Raw genomic sequence first — 20,882 nt, 5'->3', positions numbered from 1 at the left:
ACCTACGTTTCTGGGTCTTCCTCGGTCGATGGCAATTATTACATACTTTAAATGTAAAGTACTCATAGGCCATTGCTCCCTGTGCCTTTCTGAGGGGGCCAGGTTCTGGCTCATTGTCCCTGGTAGGCAAAAGACTCTGTGACTGATGACTCCAAACAAATATACCACATATCACTTTGGGATAGCTTGAGGGCGCCTCGGGGAATCACCCAGAAAATGACGTTTCATTACATTCAACACAGGTTTTTTTACAGTGTCATTAATGTGAATTTACAAATGTAAAATGCAATTCTGACCAGCTTACACATACCTTGTACACACATACTCTATGAACTGGTGGTGGAGCAGCCGGCTGACCTGATCTGCCTGCCTCCTCTCCCAAACAAGGGAGGTGGGGCAAATTAGCTCGCACTAGTTTCCAAAATTTTCAAACTTTTGTTTACATTGCTGGGAAATTCTTTTGAGGCTGCAATCTTTAGAGAATTTTTTTTTGCATAGACTGCTTCCTCCAGAATGGAAAGTACTAACACAGAATGTATCATCCAATGATATACAGGTACTGGGCCTTGAAACCATCTCTTGGTTTTTGTAACTTGTGTTATACGATCTGCTGTTTGTAGTAATGATTGAGAGCAGATAGGTAATTTATGGTTATGTTATTTGAACTTGGGTTTTCCATTTGGATGTAAACAAAATTTGGATATTCTGGAAGCCAAATGGCAACATTCACTGTGTTCAGTACTTGAAATGTGTTATAGCCTTAATTTATATTCCTATCCTAATGATTCCTTGCTAAATAACTGCTACTTTTGACAGATCTAAGATCCAAGGACTTGGTCTATATGCTGCACGAGATATTGAAAAAAACACTATGATCATCGAGTACATTGGAGAGATCATCCGTTCCGAATTGGCAGAGGTAAGTATCTGATAATTGCTAGTACTTTAAATTTACAGCATTTATTTATTTTTTGTCTTATTCTGAGACAAGATGAAGAACAGATGTTCTAAACTATTGTTTTATTCAAAACAGTTGTGTCTTGAATGGAATCTGGTTCAACATGTTCAAAAACATGGGGGTTTCCATAGGTCTTTGCTCCCTTAGCCTCTCTGAGGAGGCCAGGTTCTGGCCCGTGGTTTCCTTTAGGCATAGATCTCCAATTGCCTGATGCCACAGTCTGATACATACAGATCAGCCCGGTAAGCTCCGGGGAGCGTCTGGGGCTCACCCAGAAAATGGCATTTCATTCAACACTGGTATTTTCAGCCTCCGAACTGATGGTCCAACTGCTGGCTCTCCTGGTTGGGAACCCCCCCTCTCCCCCTATGAGGGGGAGAGGGGGGGGGAAAAAGAATTTGAAGTTTTAGAAACTCTATATGACTTCATTCAAGGAACTTTCAAAGGAAATAATGCAAGACACACTATTATCATATTGAGAAATATATTGGAGAGTATGTGACACACATTATTACTATAATAATTAATTTTAAACAAACAAATTAAAGGACTAGGTTTTCTTCTACATCCAGAGTTTCTGCTGAAGAAAAAATGAAGTTAATGTATTGAAATATGTTAACAGAAAAAACCTTAAGATAGATATTTATTGTTGTAATTGAATGACTAAATAATACACATGTAATATTAAAAAAGAATACACATGTAATAATAAAAAAGAATACACATGTAATATTAAATATTTGTTTTAAATTGGACAGTTGACAGTTAAATGATACCAGTAAAATGTGTTGATGCAGTATGTTAGCCAATATTTAAAATGTTCTGTCAGGTACGTGAGAAGCGCTATGAGGCTCAAAATCGAGGAATCTACATGTTCCGCCTTGATGATCAGAGGGTTGTGGATGCAACAGTAACAGGTGGTCTAGCTCGGTATGTCAACCACTCATGCGGCCCCAATTGCTATACTGAGACCATTGAAGTTGAGAGAGACTTGAAGATTCTCATTATTTCCAATCGCAAAATTCTGCGAGGAGAGGAGGTAAGTTTTATGTGCTGTACTCTGTACATATATGTATACAGGATGTGTATTTGCAAAAAAAAAAAAAAAATAAAAAATTAAATGCTTTCATGAATGTGAAAGCTTAAGGTGTAAAGGTGTAAGGTGTATATAGCTTAAGTTATAATTATTTCAAATTCATGAAAGTCCTAAAGGTCAAATTATTATATTTTTCAAAGCAACTACAATATGTTGCATGATTGATAATCATATGTTAAGAGATTGTTCTGCAAATTATATATTTATTACTGTGGTTATTAAATTGTCTCTATGAGGACATGTTTAGCACCCCAATATACAGTATGAAAGTGGAAGATCCGGACAACTTCTTTATGCATGATATCCCAACCCCCTGGAAATATAACTGATACCAACACGGGCATGGAAGATTTTGAAAGAGAAATTGACAACATGCCCATGCTCTTAGCCCTGGGTCCAGACTCATGGAATTCAATATTAATAAAGAAATGCAAAGCGCCAGTAGCACAGGCACTCGGTGTATTGTGAAGGAAGACCTTGGACATGGGGGAGATACCAGATGCCCATAAATCAGCAGACATAGCTTCTCTACACAAGGGAGGGAGCAAAGAATTGGCTAAGAATTGCAGCGCAATTGCACTAACATCCCATATAAAAGTATTTGAGAGAGCAATCAGGAGTCAGGTCACCAGTTTCATGGAGACCAATGACCTCCACAACCCAGGCCAACATGGATCTAGAAAGGGAATCTCATGCCTCTCGCCACTACTTGACCTCTACGACAAAATCACTGAGGCATTAGAAGAAAAACAAAATGCAGATGTGGTATACACAGACTTCACAAAGGCAATTGATAAATGTGACCGTGGAGTGATAGCACACAAAATGAAGTCACTGGGAATAACAGGTAAAGTAGGACGGTGGATATTAAATCTCCTGTCGAACAGAACACAGTAACATTCAACCAAACAAAATAAGAGTCCAAGTGCACTTAAAAGCTCTGTACCGCAGGGTACAGTCCTTGCACCACTGATTTTCCTTATTTTCTTATCAGATGTAGACAAAAATACAAGTCAACTTCGTATCATCCTCATTCTTTGCAGGAGACACGGGGGGAAGGGGGGGCTAGTTGGATGACGTGTTGCTTGTTTGTTTTCTTCCTGGGGGAGATATTTTGCTCTTTTGAGGACATATCCTCCATAGTATAACCAGATAGTGGTCTGTTTTGATTTGCCTACCTTTCTGGGTCCTTTCCCAGTCAACAGCAATTATGACATACTTTAAATGTAAAGTGCTCATAGGCCATTGCTGCCTGTACCTCTCTGAGGGGGCCAGGTTCTAGTTCATGGTTCCTGGTAGGCTAAATGACTCTGTGACTGATAACCCCAATAAATATAACTATATCAGTTTGGATAGCTTCTGGGAGCTGATGGGGGATCCCTTCAGAAAAATATAATGACAAATTAATGTACCAGCTGATCCCCCACATATTTAGTAATTTTTGCCAGAATCTTTTAGCAATTTTTGTTTATGAATTAGAATAAAAATAAAGAATTGCTCAACAACTAATTACTCATATACTATTTCAGTTGGCATACGATTATAAATTTGATGAAGAGGAGGATCACAAAATTCCCTGTCTTTGTGGAGCAGAGAACTGTAGAAAATGGATGAATTAAGGAGTCCCGGCAGAAAGTACAACGTCCCACGTGGACCTCTATTTCTTGCAACAAAAGACAAAATGGAAACGGAAATGTATTGGGTTTGTGGTATAAGATGTGTGCCTTGACACTTGAATACGCAGCATTACCAAACTCTTGTGGCCTCTTTAATAGAGTTAACATGAGTCAAAGTTTACTGCTTTATTTACTTGACTAAATGAAAAGATAACCTCAATTATCTCGCCAAAGTATATAGTTAATAGTGGTGTGTGGAATTTTATTTGAAATAGTGTGTAATTTGATCGTTCAAATATTTTTTTATATTTGTGTTTGCATGTGACTGAGTGCTTGTAAATTATATATGTAATATTTGTGTATATATGCTTTAATATTGCATTTGTACACTTACATTTCTATTTGAGTGAGTGTTTGCGAGTGTGTGTGTATATTTTAAAGCATTTTAATCGAAACATACATGTGCGGATGTTAAGGTGTGTGTTTGTATGTATGAAGAACATCATATAAGAAATAGCTTGAATTGTATTAAATTAATTTATTTATATTGAAATAAAGTTTCATGTCTTAATGGTTGTGTCGACCATAGGTGAAAGATCGTCCTTTATATATTTTTTTTATATATATTTTTTTTTTAACTGAAAAATGCAACAGTGAGTCAGAAATATTACTGTGACACTGAAGGTCAGAAAAAGTTGGATAACATAATGCATTTACGAGGCGTTATTCACATGGATGTGGTTGCTCAGTGTTTATATGGGAACGTTTTGCTTTTTATCGTTGGCAGGAACAGAAAAGCCAAGTGCCTTGTGCAAGGAAATCAGCTTTCCACGTCAGGGATTGGATTTAAACATTTTGTGGCTGAAGTGCAATTCTTTGTCCGAAAGGAAATGTGATTTCTAGTGTTTACAGTGAACTGGTTCAACTTTCCAATTTTTGACATGAGTGGCCTGAAAACGTTCTTCCAACACTTCTAAGACTGATTCTTATGAATATAGTACTATCATTCAATAGCACTCTTGTCTTATTCAAAACATAATTTAATTATATTGTTGGAAAGATGGCCCAGTTTATGTAAGTTGATTCTTAGTTACAAGGTGTATTTAAAATTTCTATTTACAGTGGATCTATTTTCACACTTAGGCTTAGTGCCTAGTATTACTTTGTAAATGGCTCACATTCTATTATAGCACTTATTGAAAACTTATATTTACAAAATTTCAAGAATTTTTAAGTGCATCCGTTTCATTCATGACCCTATGGTCATGTGAGCTCAAGTGCTTTTCAGATTTTTGTATTGGATCATGACTTTCAAACTGCAGCATCCCGTCCCTAGTGATGGCGATGCTGATAGTTCCAGTGGTCCACCATTCAATAGTGCATATTGCACTGAATTAATAATTGTTTTACCTCAGCAGAGTTCTGTGTCCAGTAAAAATTCAACTTGCGGTAACTTTTGGGTGTATTGGACTAAGAATAAAGGGATGCTGTAAAGCCTTGATCACTATAGAACATATTAGTAACTCTATAGCCTCCATCAAATGCCCAGGTTATATATTGCAGATTAAATAAGTAAAATGTATAGTCTTCTTTTAACTCAATGACAATGTATTTACTTTCAAAATCTCTATCGGTTGCTTAAGTTTTTTCAAGTTTTATCTTTAAATATGTATTTTCAAAGCTTTTAGTAAATCTGGACTAAGATTTAGCTTTTCTTGCTTTTGCATTTTCTCTCCCAGATATAAATGGACAAGCATGCCAAAGCAATTAAATATTAATTTTAACTTAATTGTTTTCCCTTAAGGTTAAGTTGTTGTCTGTGTTTTTAATGTAATTTATAATTATTTTCTTTTATAAATCCTAATTAGAAATCTAAGGCATTTTAGGCATATGGAATACAGTGCTATATATACAGTATAGCATTGTCCTTAGACCCTGTGGGGTAATTCAAGGGCATATACAATATTGCCCACATCCCTGTGAAACTTAAATGTCAGCCAGTAAGTGGCATGGTGGCTTGAGAAGTCTGGTATGGTGAAAACATATTCTTCCACGTTAACATTTGTTGCTTAGCTTGTATATTTAGAGATTTTAGAACATAGCAGAGGTAAGAGAACAGATCCTAGTTTTAAACTACCACAAGCTACCAGGTAAATGTTAACACAAATGTTTTTCTGTACTACACTTTTCATCCACATCCACATCTCTGATCCTGAATTCTCCCACCTTCAAACAAGTGTATCAAGTTGGATATCAAGTATTATGCCTAGCCTCGTGGATTACGTATTTTATCTGAAAATATTTGTATTATATAAGTAACCCAAGCATTCTCATGTTTGATGTGTATCGTCAGGAGTCATAATTGGCTCATGGATGTCCTGCTGTTTGTGTGGAATTATGAAGCTGAACAATGTCAATATGTAAATATATTGTTGAATACAGTCAATAAATCATTTTTCATGTATGTATTTGTATCCATGCACTGTGATATACCACTTAATTTGTCAAAGTTTAATTTAACCCATTATGCAAGTTTAATTATAAGTAATATACATATTGTAAATATGTATAGGGGGTGATAGGAGAAGTGAACACTTATTCGTTTTCAGTTAAATGGCAAGTTTTTCTCTGAATGCTCTGTGTTCCCTTCTTTGAGGCTGTGGGTCCCTATAATTGCACCAGAGGTGGTACCCCTTCCCTATTGTAAATATGTATATTATAATTATAAGTAAATAGTGACATCTCGGCTTACGGATGCCCCATTTACGAACTTTTCGGGTTACGAGCCCAATTTCTTCATAAAATCCGAATTGGGTTACGAGCTTTGTCTCGGAAAACAAAGTTTGTTGATATACGTATGGCCAATCTAGCAAGTGGTGGCACGGCAATCTCGCCTCAGTTTACCAGTGCCTCCTGCCTAGTGACAATCGCACCTGAATTCTTTGTAAAGGATTACAGGTTTTCTTTTTCGGATTTTTGGGTATTTGGACATAAAAGTTATTATATATCTCGCCATGGGTTCCAAGAAAGCTAGTGGTAAGGTTCAAGCCAAGAAAGCACATGTGAGAAAGACCATAGAGGAAAAACAAGAGATCATTTGTAAACATGAAAATGGTACACAGGTTGTTGAACTAGCTAGGCAGTACAACAAATATATGTCAACAATATGCACTGTACATACTAAGGAGGACATTATGAGTGCCAAAGTGGCAAAAGGCATATACCAAATCACGAAACAAACACAAACACTTAAAGATGTTGAAAAGTTATTAATTTGGATACACGACAAGGAGTTAGCAAATGATAGTATTTGAATGGCCATCATTTGTGAGGAAGCAAGGCAATTGCACAAAATTTTCCTTTTAAAGAAAACCCCTGGAACAAGTGCTCCAGATGCAAAAGAGTTTAAGGCAAGCAGAGGATGGTTTGAGAAATTTAGAAAAAGAAGTGGTATTCATAGTGTTGTGAGGCTTGTGAAGGTTGCCAGCTCAGACAAACCAGCGGCTGAAAGATTTATTGACGACTATAAAGATTTGGAAGGGGACTCCTCTTCCAAACACTAACACCTTTCATGTTGGTAACACATCTGGAGAGAAGGGACTTCGTGACAAATCGCCAACATGGATTCAGGGAGGGTAAATCTTGCCTTACAGGCTTGATAGAATTCTACGATCAGGTGACACAGATTAAGCAAGAAAGAGAGGGCTGGGCGGACTGCATTTTCTTGGATTGTCGGAAAGCCTTTGACACAGTACCGCATAAGAGGCTGGTACATAAGCTGGAGATAGGCAGGTGTAGCTGGTAAGGTGCTCCAGTGGATAAGGGAGTATCTAAGCAATAGGAAGCAGAGAGTTACGGTGAGGGGTGAGACCTCCGATTGGCGTGAAGTCACCAGTGGAGTCCCACAGGGCTCTGTACTCGGTCCTATCTTGTTTCTGATATATGTAAATGATCTCCCGGAGGGTATCGATTCATTTCTCTCAATGTTTGCGGACGATGCTAAAATTATGAGAAGGATTAAAACAGAAGAGGACTGTTTGAGGCTTCAAGAAGACCTAGACAAGCTGAAGGAATGGTCGAACAAATGGTTGTTAGAGTTTAACCCAACCAAATGTAATGTAATGAAGATAGGTGTAGGGAGCAGGAGGCCAGATACAAGGTATCATCTGGGAGAGGAAATTCTTCAGGAGTCAGAGAAGGAAAAAGACTTGGGGGTTGATATCACGCCAGACCTGTCTCCTGCAGCACATATCAAGCGGATAACATCAGCGGCATATGCCAGGCTGGCCAACATACGAACGGCATTCAGAAACTTGTGTAAAGAATCATTCAGAACTTTGTATACCACATATGTCAGGCCAATCCTGGAGTATGCAGCCCCAGCATGGAGTCCATATCTAGTCAAGGATAAGACTAAACTGGAAAAGGTTCAAAGGTTTGCCACCAGACTAGTACCCGAGCTGAGAGGTATGAGCTACGAGGAGAGACTACGGGAATTAAACCTCACTTCGCTGGAAGACAGAAGAGTTAGGGGGGACATGATCACCACATTCAAGATTCTGAAGGGGATTGATAGGGTAGATAAAGACAGTCTATTTAACACAAGGGGAACACGCACAAGGGGACACAGGTGGAAACTGAGTGCCCAAATGAGCCACAGAGATATTAGAAAGAACTTTTTTAGTGTCAGAGTGGTTGACAAATGGAATGCATTAGGAAGTGATGTGGTGGAGGCTGACTCCATACACAGTTTCAAGTGTAGATATGACAGAGCCCGATAGGCTCATGAATCTGTACACCTGTTGATTGACGGTTGAGAGGCGGGACCAAAGAGCCAGAGCTCAACCCCCGCAAACACAACTAGGCGAGTACAACTAGGTGAGTACCTCTCCTCCTTTTCCCCCGTCTTCATATGTCAACAAGATTCATCAGTAAAGGTAAGTAATATCTTTTATATACTTTAGTACTGAAGATTTGGGTGAATTAGGTATAAAATTTACTCTGAAGTTAATTTTTTGGGGAGTCTGGAACGGATTAATTCAATTTACATTATTTCTTATGGGGAATTTCGCTTCAGTTTACGAATATTCGGCTTACGAGCCGTCTCTGAGAATGGATTAAATTCGTAAACTGAGGTACCACTCAGCTTTTATGTTATATATATATTTATATTATTATTATTATCAGTAGTAGTAGTAGTATATTTTGGTAGCAGTCTTTCTTGTAAACATATGTTGTTGAATATGACCAAAAAAGTAAGATTAATAATTCTAACACGAACTTTTTCAATATTTCTTATATTTTCTTCACTGTCGGTGGTAATGAAAATATAAATTCTCCAAAACTCATTTTTATTAATGGTCTGACGCCTAGAAGCACTTTGTAAGGGCTTCTTACATACTCAAAGACTTCTTTACACTTAATACTACACTTATGATACACTTGATACACTGTGTATGAAACATTTGACATAACACTTGCTTTTTATTGGTTGTGGGTGAGGTGGGTACATGAGAATGGAAGTAACTGCAGAGGGCATATTGGGCCATACGGTGCCTTGAAGTGGGTAGAATATAGTTGTGCATTAATCGGCGGTTGATTGCTGGTGTTGACTCAAACACCAGCAATCTTGAATTTTTGTACCAACCCACAGATCCTGATGTTGCAATTGCTGTGTTGTGGTCACTGTACATCTTTTGCATTGCTCTGTTTCTAATTACTGTACTTTCTTAATCTGTGATAGACTCTGTGGTATGTAAATATCTACATTTCTTCTCTTAATTGCAGGTTTTGCAGCTTTGTCTGCAATGTCATTTTCTATTGTTCCCACATGACTTAGCACCCAGTTGATAAGTACCCAACGGCCTTGTCGTTTGAGTGTTTGCATTAATGATATGACATTTGTGATCAGATGGATATTATCACATATGTGTTCTTGTTGCAAGGTTTCAATGGCAGTTCTCAAATCTGTATGTATGATAATATGTTGTCGGTGTTCAGCAAGAGCATGTTCCAAAGCCCTTTGAATGGCTAGCATCTCTGTAAAGCTGAACACCCATTTGAAAGTCTCGCAACTATTTACAGAGTTTCCTACCTTAACTGCAGCTCCGGTTTCTTATCCCTACTGGTCTACTGATCCATCTGTGAAGTATGTGAAGCTGTCAGATGCCAAGTTTGCATCTATATGCATCTGTGCAATGTTATGTAGCAGATGAGGATTAGTCTGGTTCTTTTTTCCTTCAAGAGCCATAATCTTAGTCTGCTGGCAGTGATTCCCAAGGGGTTTGCACAACGAAGTCTGCATGTATTTTGTCAACTCTCGGCGATTGTGTTTGTTATATCGAATGTATTGATGGTGTTTATCGCACAAATATAAGCGTTGAAATGTTTGATTAGTGTATTAGTTTCTCAACAAATACCAAGTGTAATTACAGTACTGTATACAGTATATTTATCACAGGAAGGATTACTGATACAAATAAAAGAATATATAAAATTATAACATTTATGACAAGTTAACATAAAAAACTATGATCAAGTAGAGAACTATTCAGTGTCTTGATAACAGATCAGGAACAACATTAAATAAAAATATTATATATATTATATATATATATATATTATATATATATACAGTATATATATATACATTTATATATATAATATATAAAAGCCATGTACACAAAAATATATTTTACACATTACGGACATTAAGAACACATCAACTAAGAATTAGATCACTAAAATAAGAGGATGTATAATTCCAGTTTTGGAGGCAATAGAACCATTAGATAAAGTTTGCATTGCCAATGACAGAACAATATGCTAAACTCTCTGCATTATGACCATATAATAAATTAAATTGGTTAATTTAACAAAATATTAATCTTCAGGTAAGTTGAATATAATGCTACAATTTCTAAAATTAGATTTAAGATTTCCAAGTACAAAATAAGTTTTTGGATTATCTATAGTCTAATAATTTTCTAATGGATTTAAGTTGCTAATTTGGTGCTGCTTATGTGCATATTGATATTTGGTTCCTTCATCGAAGAGGTAGCAGTATAGTTGCTAGTAAATCTAAGTGGATTCACCTGCTCAGAGTGTCACGTTTAATATTTGAATGTGTAAGGCCATATATTAGACTAAAGCCTAGAACATTGGCCTCCAGTTACTCAAAACATAAGGAGAAATGTTAGTAAGCAAAATGTCTTTCGAGAGTGAAATAATTTACATAAGCCAAACAATAACCGGTCAAGGGGTATCATCTCTAATTTGTTAACTTTTCTGTGGGGAGCCCCATCGGCTCCCTGAAGCTATCTGAACTGATATGTGCTATATTAGTTTGGGGTCATTAGTCAGGAGTTTTTATACCTACCCAGGGACAACGAGTCAGAACTTGGCCCCCCTCAGAGAGGTGCAGGGAGCAATGGCCTACGAGCACTTTACAATTAAAGTATGTCAGAATTGCCATCCATCGGGGAAAGATAGGAGAATCAAAACAGACCACTGTCTAGTTAACCTGTGCAACCTACGACCCTCAGAATCTTGTCCGTATTACGGCCACTTTAGCTGTGGGGCTCATTTTTATTAAACAATAAATAAATAATTAATGTTATGCATCTTATCCCCTGGCAAACGCAGTAGGTAGGACTCCCTCCCCCCCACCTCCCCCCATGGGCTGGTAGGGCTGGCACCATTCTCCGACTGCAAGACCTTCGCGGAAGACGCTTTTCAGCAGGACTGGTACCTGTTTGATACCCGCTTGATGGGGTTCTGGAAGATGTTCTACTCACCAAGCCCGGCTTGAGGCCAGGCTTGACTTGCGAGAGGTTGAAGTGGGGGTTCCTGTACCCCTTCCCCCTGGTCAAGCTGTTGCTCTGGGTTCTTGCTCGGCTGGATTCATATCAGGGGTGAGTGGTTCTCCTGGCTCCATGGTGGCCAGCCCAGCCTTGGTTTCAGGTGCTGCTTGCTCAGTGTCCAAACCCAGGTGGTGGCTCCGCCTCCTTCAGCAGGTCGGGCCAGTGAGGTACCTCCCTGGTTCACCTTACTGCTCTGCATTACGAATCGGGTCTTTTTAATGTGTGTGTGTGTTGCCATTTATATGGTGATCAGGTGGCTTTGATGGTGTCCCACCTGTAGTATTCTTCCCAGTGACAGAATGAAATTTCTTGGCAGTCTTTCCATCTCTTTCTCTTCAAAGGTTTTCGTCAATTTTGGACCAGGTTGTTTTGTGCTTCCTCTCTTGGCTTTTTCTAGATCGGCATCTCATGCCTAGTACTGTCGCTTCTTATAGCGCAGCGTTGGCGGATCCATTCCAGCTTATGTCCGGGGAGGTGGATGTTGCTTCAGCTCCATTCTGCAAGCTTTCACGTGAATTTTTTTTCACCTCCGGCCTGCTCATACGCTGCCCGAGTCTTCTTGGTCTTTAGGGCATGAAATTTATTTTCTTTCTTCAACTCGCTTTGCTGTGGTCCCTTTGGTTAGGGATTGCTTTTGGATGTTCTTGGCGTTTGGGGGGGTCGGGTTGGGGAGCCTCGTGCTCTCTGACGCCGGGGGTTCTGTTCGTTTGGTTTAGGTGGTCGTTTTGTTCGTTTGCAGCCTTCATCTTTTCTAGCGAAGAATGAGGCTTTCGGAGGGGGTCCATTGTTTGTGGATGCTTGGTTGGTTAGGCTTGGGGTGCAACACGTGTTGTGTCCGGTGGCGGCTTTACGCCGCTACCTGCGGGCCACTGGTTCTGTGACGGTGGACACACTTTGGGTGGATCTGGTTTCCCTGGTTTCCTGTTTCAGAGCTTTTGTGTCTCAGCTTGTCTGCGGTGTCATCAAGTCCAGCTAGCCTGCAGTCTATCCTCGTGCCCATGATGTTTTGGAGTATGCTGCTGTCGCAGAGGTTTTTGGCAACATGTCTTGGGTAGACATTTGGGCGCAGGGCTTTTAGAGGTCAAATAGGGTCCTGGGTGGACCCTATCCACCCAGAGTCGTAGTGCTAACGAGCGGAAGTGCTAGTCGCATGAAGGGTTGCTTGTTTGGTTTCTTTCTAGGGGAGTTATTTTGATCTTTTGGGATATAGATTCCATAGGTTACCCAGACAGTGCTCTGTTTTGATTCGCCTGCCCTTCTAGGCCCTTCCTCGGTTGATAATTATGACATACATACTTTAAATCTAAAGTGTTCATAGGCCATTGCTCCCTGCGCCTCTCTGATGAGACCAGGTTCCGGCTTGTGGTTCCTGATAGGCATAAGAAATCCTGTGACTGATGACCCCAAACTAATATAGCACTTATAAGTTTGAATAGTTTCAGGAAGCCTCTGGGACTCGCTCAGTAAATTGCATCTCATTACATTTAACACTATTTTTTATTCTAGTATGACAAGACTGCTTCACCTGTTTAATGCAAGAATCATAAGCAAGGTTATCTATAACACTAACATTAGAATATAAACTAGACTGCCTATAATATTATTACAATGACTGGTTGCAGCATAGACAAGCTCCTAAATGTTGTGTCTTTTATAAGAAAAGTTACCTTGTAATAGCAGGTGGGACAATTCTGCCTACACTTGGGATACCACTAGCAATGGGGAAAATATAACAAAATAACAACCTTTTATATATATGAAGGAACGGGAACACATTGACCTTTAATTTTGAGAGGCAACTTCAGGCTACTATGTGAACGAGTAACATAATGACAAACTATTGGCAGATACATCAAAACTTGGGTGATCTAACCAGAAAATAAACTTAGGGAAATGCCAATAGTTAATAAATTTTAAATAATTTACTATTTTAAATTAAGGAAGTGACAATAAATTTACAAAGGTGTGTAGTAAAACTAGATAAGTCTAAAATGGCAACTTAACAAGGTGGCTAAGTCCAAAAGACGGAAACTTAACGGCCTGGTGCTCCATATAATTGAGATGGTAGTTTGATCTCAGTTGGTGGGTTATACAGAGATTTGATAGAAACAGGTGCAGTGGCAGGTTTAGAAGGTAGAGGTAATGGCGCCAGAGTTGCCTGAGGGGCCAGAACCGATAGGTCCAGTGTAGGGAGAATAATTTTGGGAAGGGAAGGCAGCTGGGGCAGAGTGATGGGAGGTGGTGCAGGGAAGTTTGCAGTAGTTGCCACTCGTACCAGATCCCCAACTCCCGTGCCCAAGGCAGTTGCAATACCTCCTGCCGTCTCCACAAATGCACCCCCAACTCTCACACCAGCGTTAAATGCAGTGGCCCCGACATCCAATCCAGAAGCGCCAAGCTTAGCAATGATGCGTCCCTTGAGGGCAAGTGTATCCTGTATTAACCGGATGAAGATTTCTAAGGCATCCTTCAGAATATCATTCTTGGCCTCAAAAATATCACCAAAATCATCCGCAGATTCTGCCAGGACGTCGCTGATGGCATATGTGAGAGGCTGACTGGCGCGGATAACTTCCGACAGTACACGAGCCTTTATGCTGGGCACCTGTAAATAAAAACACATGATACAAAGACCTGATGGTATTTTAGGCAGGTATTTATTTGAGAATCAGCAATAACAAGAATACTAGTGCAATATCTTGCTTATAGACCCTCAAAAGAAAATATCAGGCTAAACATTAAAATACATGCTTATATGTCCTACTAACATTCAAACTATAATAAAAATCCTTAAAAAATAACCCTATAGAAATACTCAATACTTTACTGATGAGATCTTATGTTTTGCTTCACATTTAAGGAGGGAAACAAAGCATATTGCCCCATTACTTGTAACTAACATTTTCATTCGCCCTGATCTGGAAGCCAGTCATTGCTGCTTGAGGATGTGGCTTAGCTTTCAAGCTTGGCCCAGATAAAAGCTTGAAACTGAGCTTACCTGTAGAAGAACTCTAAGGACAGCAGCACTGAGCTGGCCAGCATATTGTAGACCCTGGGTTGCTGCTCTGACGCCTTCAGCTTTGTTCTCAGCAAGCCACCTAGTGAATGAAAATGAGGCTATTAATTAAATGACTAATCATTAAATCAGCAAATATTCTTGTCTATCACAAATTCTTCTAAACCAATATTTTGACATTCGAGTTCTACGAAGCAAGAGCTGGAGCTCGGCCCAAGTAATTGGTAAGGTGTCTTTCTAAGATATGTATATTGCATTAAAAATTTACTTTTTTTATGTGATTTCTCTATTGGTTATCATGGTTATCCCTCAATATTGACCAAGAAATTTACAACCAAGTTAATAATGTAAATCATTATTCCTATAATAAACACAGAACACACAATTTTTTTTAATTATTTCAACCCGAATATGATGCATATAACATCTATAAATTAACTTCATGGTAACACTTGTACAAGAGCAAACTACATATTTGATACTATCTTAATATGGCTACCGACACATATTCAACATTTTTCTTTAAACTAAATCTCTCCCCATAATACATGGGATAACTAGAGTACTAACCTGGCAGCTTGGACTCCTCCAGCGGCCGCAGCAGGAACCACCTGAGCCAACACCTGCGACGCCCCCTTCCCCACGGTGGTGAGTGTCTGGGTGACGCCTCCAGCCAGGCTCGACGCTCCTGCCAACACCTGGCCCAGGTTAGCACTGACGGAGATGTCCGGCAGGGGCAGGGTAATGGCCGGCTTCGCTGGCAGCGACGCTATCGACTTTGTCACGGTAATTTGCGGCGCACCGTAGGAGACGCTGTGATGGGCGGGAGCAGTGTTACTGGATACTATTACGTAACGAAATGGAGAAATGATAGCAGAGGAATAAGGTATACTAAACGTAAGAGAAGTGAAAGGTACTGTATTAGAAGAGATAAGAACACAGAAATGATAATACAAGTGCAGTTTGAATAATAAATTGTCAAAAGAAGGCACCAAATCTGTATAAGACTATATAATCGTAAATATAGTATGGGTATTATGAATCTTTAATTTTGTTGATTGTTTAAGTTAATGTATAACTTAAATCTGATTATATGTGAACTAGGTACAATAATTATGCCGAATGAAATATTGAAATTGAATCTAGCCATTTATATAGCTTAGTTCTTTTCATGAACTTTAGCTCCAGCTCCATAAGGATCCTTATAATGCACCCCAGAGTCTGCCAGTGCAGACTACTTATCACATGCCTCTGTATGACTAACCATCCTGTGTGATGGGGATTTTTAGCATCACGTAGCTAGCTTTTTGACACATTGTACTCCCCTTCATACAGTCTAGGGTAGCAGCACAAATGCAGATATGGGCACTGCTTGAAAGCAGAGAAATTTCTGTGAGAAGAAAACATGAACAGCGGTTTGCGTCAATCACGCATGCAACAAGTCAGGGTACTTAATGTGGGCAGCGGAGGTCACGACTTACAGGCTATTCATGCCCATGCAACCTTGTATGCTACAATGTACTTGTCGAGAAATCTCAAATTTTACAAAAATGTACCTACTAATTTTCTTCAAATGTTCTTACAATGCACCTGTTAACTGTTTTAAATTTTGCTACAAATTACCTACTTAATATTACCTGTTAGATTAAGGACTTGCCCGAAACACTATGCGTGTTAGTGGCTTTACAAGAAAGTAAAAACATCAATGCTATGTACTCTCATAAACCCAATGTACCTTCTAGTAAATAAATAAATAAATCACGGAGGTGACAGGAGAATGAAGTACCTCAGTCGCAGTCTGTCGATACCCAGTGCGAGCACATATAAGTGCCTGAGATGCAGTCTGAGCTGCTCTTTTTATAGTGCACACAGGACCGAGAATGCTGGGTGGTGGTGGCATCCACAATTAATGTTGCGGGCTTTATACGCCCAGACTCTACAGTGGACAAAAAAAACATTTCACTGCTGTAAGCCAAAGCATAATGAACAAACGTCTACCAAGTATCGCACTGCACGGGGAGGCGATGTGCAATAATCACGGAAAGAACCTTTGATACCTTTCTAAGACACCCGAAGTTAGGAGAGCTCAACTGCAAAATACAATTCTGACAATGCAGGAGTGAGCGGCGTAGCGTGCAAGCGTGCACAAGCATGAGCCGAGGCAAGGGCGTTTAGAGTATGATACACCGTGACTACCATGGTTAAAAGAGGGAGGGGAAGTGGGAGGGGGGATAATACGGTGCCATCACCGTTGCAATGAAGGAGTTCTGACAGGTGTCCACAGGAACCTGCCGGGCTCTTATCAGAGCACTCAAGCTCCACCACCGCGACAAGGTAACTAGCAAGGTGGTGACGCAAGAGCACGACAACATTAGTTGTGTAAACACAGGTAAATGCTTCCCCCATTATGGCTTTTCATATGTCCACTCTCTCAGAGCTCCGTCGATTTTATATTTATATTTCTTCATATATAATTTTCTATAATTTTATGGAAAACATTTAATCTACACATCTTCCATTTGTTGTAAACCAATTACTTCACTGTATTTGTTAGAAGGACAAGCAAGTGACAACTTCTAAATTCATTCAATACTCAAGGCAGCAGAAGTCTGCGACAAATGTTTCATGTTCTCATTTATGGTCATAAACAAATGCAAGTGATTACATTGTCCTGGAGAAGGGAACTATCAGGGGAAAGCGCCAAGCCATTAAGACTATAGCACTTGGAAGGGATCAGGATAAGGATTTGTAATGAGTCGGGGGGGGGGGGGGAGGGGAATGGAATGGTGCCCAACTAAAAAGGTCGGGGATTGAACACCGACCTGCATGAAGCGAGACCGTCGCTCTACCGTCCAGCCCAAGTGGAGATTCAGCAAAACAAAATGTCACGCCTTATATTGAAGGTGTGTAATGATACAAACAGAATAGCTAATGTACTAATTTCTTACTCACGTTGGTAGTGGAGCCGGTGATGGAATGATCTCATCGCCATAGCTGCCAAGGGAGCCGCTGTTCAAGGAAAGAGGAATTAGCCGTGTGCACATACCTTGTCTCTTCTGAAATAATATCTTAATGACTTCTGGCATGCTGATGATTTTGATATTTAATTATCATTACAATTATGTGAAATCTGAGCAGAACTTGTGAAATGCTTTGATACATGAAGGATTATTGTCAAGTTAGTCACGTCAAGGAATATTATCTTAGAAGTACATAAACAGAGCTTAAGATATAGTAAACTTGATATACATAATTTGCCCTTAGAAATACATCAACTTAACCAGTCAACAGCTACAGACTCCCACAGCTGCCAACAGTCAAGGATCAGTCAGTGTCCTCAGCAGTACTTGAGCTTCACCAGTCAGTTGCACAGTTGTCCATCTGCTTCACCAGTCACTATCACGTGGCTAATATGGATGTGACGCAGCTGTTGGGACGGGCGTGGTCAGCTGGTAGGCCGTATGCTGGCAATGTTGTCAGTGGGCGGGAATGTGAAGGGCGGCGCCCACTTAACCAACACCAGCAGCAAGTCAACTAGTGCTTCTCAGTCATTTAGTGAACAGTTAATAGATATAAATAAAGGGGGGTGCAGAGTTCCACAATGATAAAGGAAATAAAGGACTTACATGAGATTTTAATACAGCTTAAAGATACATTGGGAGAACATAGAGTCTCATTAATGTGGGTTTCTCTAAAGGTTCTTAAACCGTGTAATGTTTTATTGAATTACTTAAATCTTGTATTCAAGATGAAGAGGGGCTCAAAACCCTTTGTTCTATTCCCATGAACCACTATTGGAATATGTCGTAAATGTGGCGTGTGGGGTTATGTCACTACCTCTGGCATATGTCATTTGTACATTTGTCAACAGAAGACCATCATACCCTAACATATTGGGCCACGTAACGAGGGAAGCAGCTTCTAATTACCCTTAGAAAAAAAAAACTGATCTGAAATGTTCACTTTCCAATAAATGAAACTATGTTATTCGCTTCACGTCTGACTCTTACGTTATATTATTCTTTTAACGTTGAATTACAAGGTTACAAGATTCGCACATGTCTCCATACACAAAGAAAATTAACTCCTTTTTAACAACGTGTAACTTTATATACATACTCAACGTACATATTGAATTATTATTAGTATTTTTTTTTTGAAAACCATAGTTTACTAAGAAAAGTTATCAGACGAGAATAACCCTTTATTCACTTTACCGAATTCACTTTAACGCGCTCGGCGATATGGACTGGACCTTCCTGAAAGTGAAATCGACGTTTTCGGGTGACCGAGTGGCAACACTGAAAAGTGCATACTCTTTTCGCTGTCCTGACCTTAATTTTCGATGTACAGATTTCATTCTTATACCAATGTGTTCGCAATATAATGATCTATAGGAACATATAAGAACATATGTATATGTCATCAAAGCACGAGTTAAATCTCACAAAAAGCTAAAGAACTACATCGATAACGAGCCGTGAGCTCCAAACAGCGACGAAATGTTTCTATTCTTTTCAGGGTTGTCAACTCCACACTTGTCCTACAGCGTTAAATTTGGTGTCACTGTGATCGCAATTAAATTCCCTACACGGACATATGCATATAAATGTAGAATCATGATCGCGGCTCACACCAAGAGTGTGTGAAGTGCGCGATTACACTTGCTGTGTCAATAATACAATAGTCTTTCCACTAAGTTACAATACAATGCCGTTCTTCTAAATATGCCATGTGCCTATTAGAGAAAACGAAAATTTAATGGCAAACATTTCCATACTATCCCCAAGTCGATCGAATAAGAATTGGATTTTATACAAATATTTTTTAATCGCGCGTAAATTTACGACGCACCTGTACTTCCAGGAAAAAATACGCGTCGTTTATTTACGACTTAGGAGCGTTAAAGTGTTTTAAGACACTATAGGTGTCAACCAGCGCAAGTCAAGAGGGTGTCTGGCCTACACGGAAGCTATGGCACTCATTCCATCAACCATACAACTCCTTGCAGCAAATAAGCTGTCATATGATTTCTTGGCCACCCGGTAACTGCCGCTGCCTCCCACCACCTGACGGGAGACATCTCCCGTCACACAGGGTGCAGTCGCACCTCCACAGATCTCCTGTGGAGGTGCGAATGGCTCAAAAGAGCCACCACTTATGGGCTATTCATGCCCGTGCCACCTTTTGGGTGGCTTAATCTTCATCAATCAATCAATCCCACCACCTCAACCACTCACTACCGCTGCTGTATAAACACCTCACTGTTGTATATTCCACCCCGCATGCCACAACAGCCAGTCAGTACCTACAACCATCACCATAACTACACAAGTAACACAAAGGTAACATAATAAGACAACAACAATCCTAGTGTAACCCAAATAGTTTACAGCTTACAAATAAAGCAGCAACAAAAACAACTTGCACAGCTACACTCAACAAATACCACCACCACTACCACTACTAACTACTCAACAACCACCACCACTGTTTCCACCAACTAATCACGTCTATCATGCAGCTGTGGAAGGCGGTAATGGCTACTGTCTAAGAACATGTACCTAAAGGCACGTCTGGGGTTTGGGCACCTTAAGACGACTTCAACTACAATTGCTAACAACTTCTAAATATGTAAATATAATTTTACAACTGTTCATTAATTATTACTATTTTACAGTAGATATAACTATTCAAGAATATATATATATATATTATATATATATATATTATATATATATATAATATATATATATATATATATATATATATATATATATATATATATATATTATATATATATTATATATATTATAAATATTATATATATTATATATTATAAATATATATATTATATATATATTATATATATATATATATATATATATATATATATATATATATATATATATATATAAGGTTAAGATATAGCCTATACAAGTCATCGTTCAAATTGTCATTAAGGATGCACCAACCCCGCTCAAATTGCACGCTATGAGCCTGTCCTCTCGAATTATACACTCCATTTTGAAGTCAAAATTCTCAGCGGACAAAGTATGATGTACTTTCAATCAAAGCGGCTCATAAACATTCACATTTTTTGTGTGCGTGGGTCGCTTAGTTAGGTTAGGCTCGGGTGTTTTAATTCACCGTTTTCTACCCGATGTGACAACTCGAGAGAACAGGCTGGGTTATGTGTGTCATTAAAGTTGTCTTAAAATTATTCTACTTTTACAGCTGTTCTGTCCCTCCAGAACTATATGGTTGTATATATAAATATTTGGAGAATACAGGACCTGAATCTAAGAACTCAACTGAGAGCATGGCCGGCCTT

The 20,882-nt window shown here is 39.2% G+C and overlaps 2 protein-coding genes across 9 annotated transcripts in view; one reads left to right on the top strand and one right to left on the bottom strand.

Annotated features, from left to right (window-relative positions):
• trr (trithorax-related) overlaps positions 1-6,134 on the top strand; it is a 104,999-nt gene extending 98,865 nt beyond the window's left edge. For all 7 annotated transcript variants that reach the window (XM_069333537.1, XM_045753542.2, XM_069333534.1 and 4 more), the window contains 3 exons: positions 817-919; positions 1,788-1,997; positions 3,584-6,134. In XM_069333537.1, the coding sequence (XP_069189638.1) occupies positions 817-919; positions 1,788-1,997; positions 3,584-3,673 (403 nt within the window). In that variant the 3' untranslated portion in view covers positions 3,674-6,134. The remainder of the gene's footprint in view (positions 1-816; positions 920-1,787; positions 1,998-3,583) is intronic.
• A 4,027-nt stretch (positions 6,135-10,161) lies between these two features.
• Positions 10,162-20,882, bottom strand: part of LOC123765094 (uncharacterized) — a 36,348-nt gene continuing 25,627 nt past the window's right edge. For both annotated transcript variants that reach the window (XM_045753531.2, XM_045753532.2), the window contains 4 exons: positions 17,501-17,557; positions 15,119-15,361; positions 14,531-14,630; positions 10,162-14,137 (listed from right to left, as the gene is read on the bottom strand). In XM_045753531.2, the coding sequence (XP_045609487.1) occupies positions 13,565-14,137; positions 14,531-14,630; positions 15,119-15,361; positions 17,501-17,557 (973 nt within the window). In that variant the 3' untranslated portion in view covers positions 10,162-13,564. The remainder of the gene's footprint in view (positions 14,138-14,530; positions 14,631-15,118; positions 15,362-17,500; positions 17,558-20,882) is intronic.

This window comes from Procambarus clarkii, chromosome 29 (genome assembly GCF_040958095.1).
Source record: "Procambarus clarkii isolate CNS0578487 chromosome 29, FALCON_Pclarkii_2.0, whole genome shotgun sequence".
Taxonomy (NCBI): domain Eukaryota; kingdom Metazoa; phylum Arthropoda; class Malacostraca; order Decapoda; family Cambaridae; genus Procambarus; species Procambarus clarkii.
The sequence above is the reverse complement of the archived record's forward strand: the minus strand, read 5'-3'. Positions and strand labels throughout refer to the sequence as shown.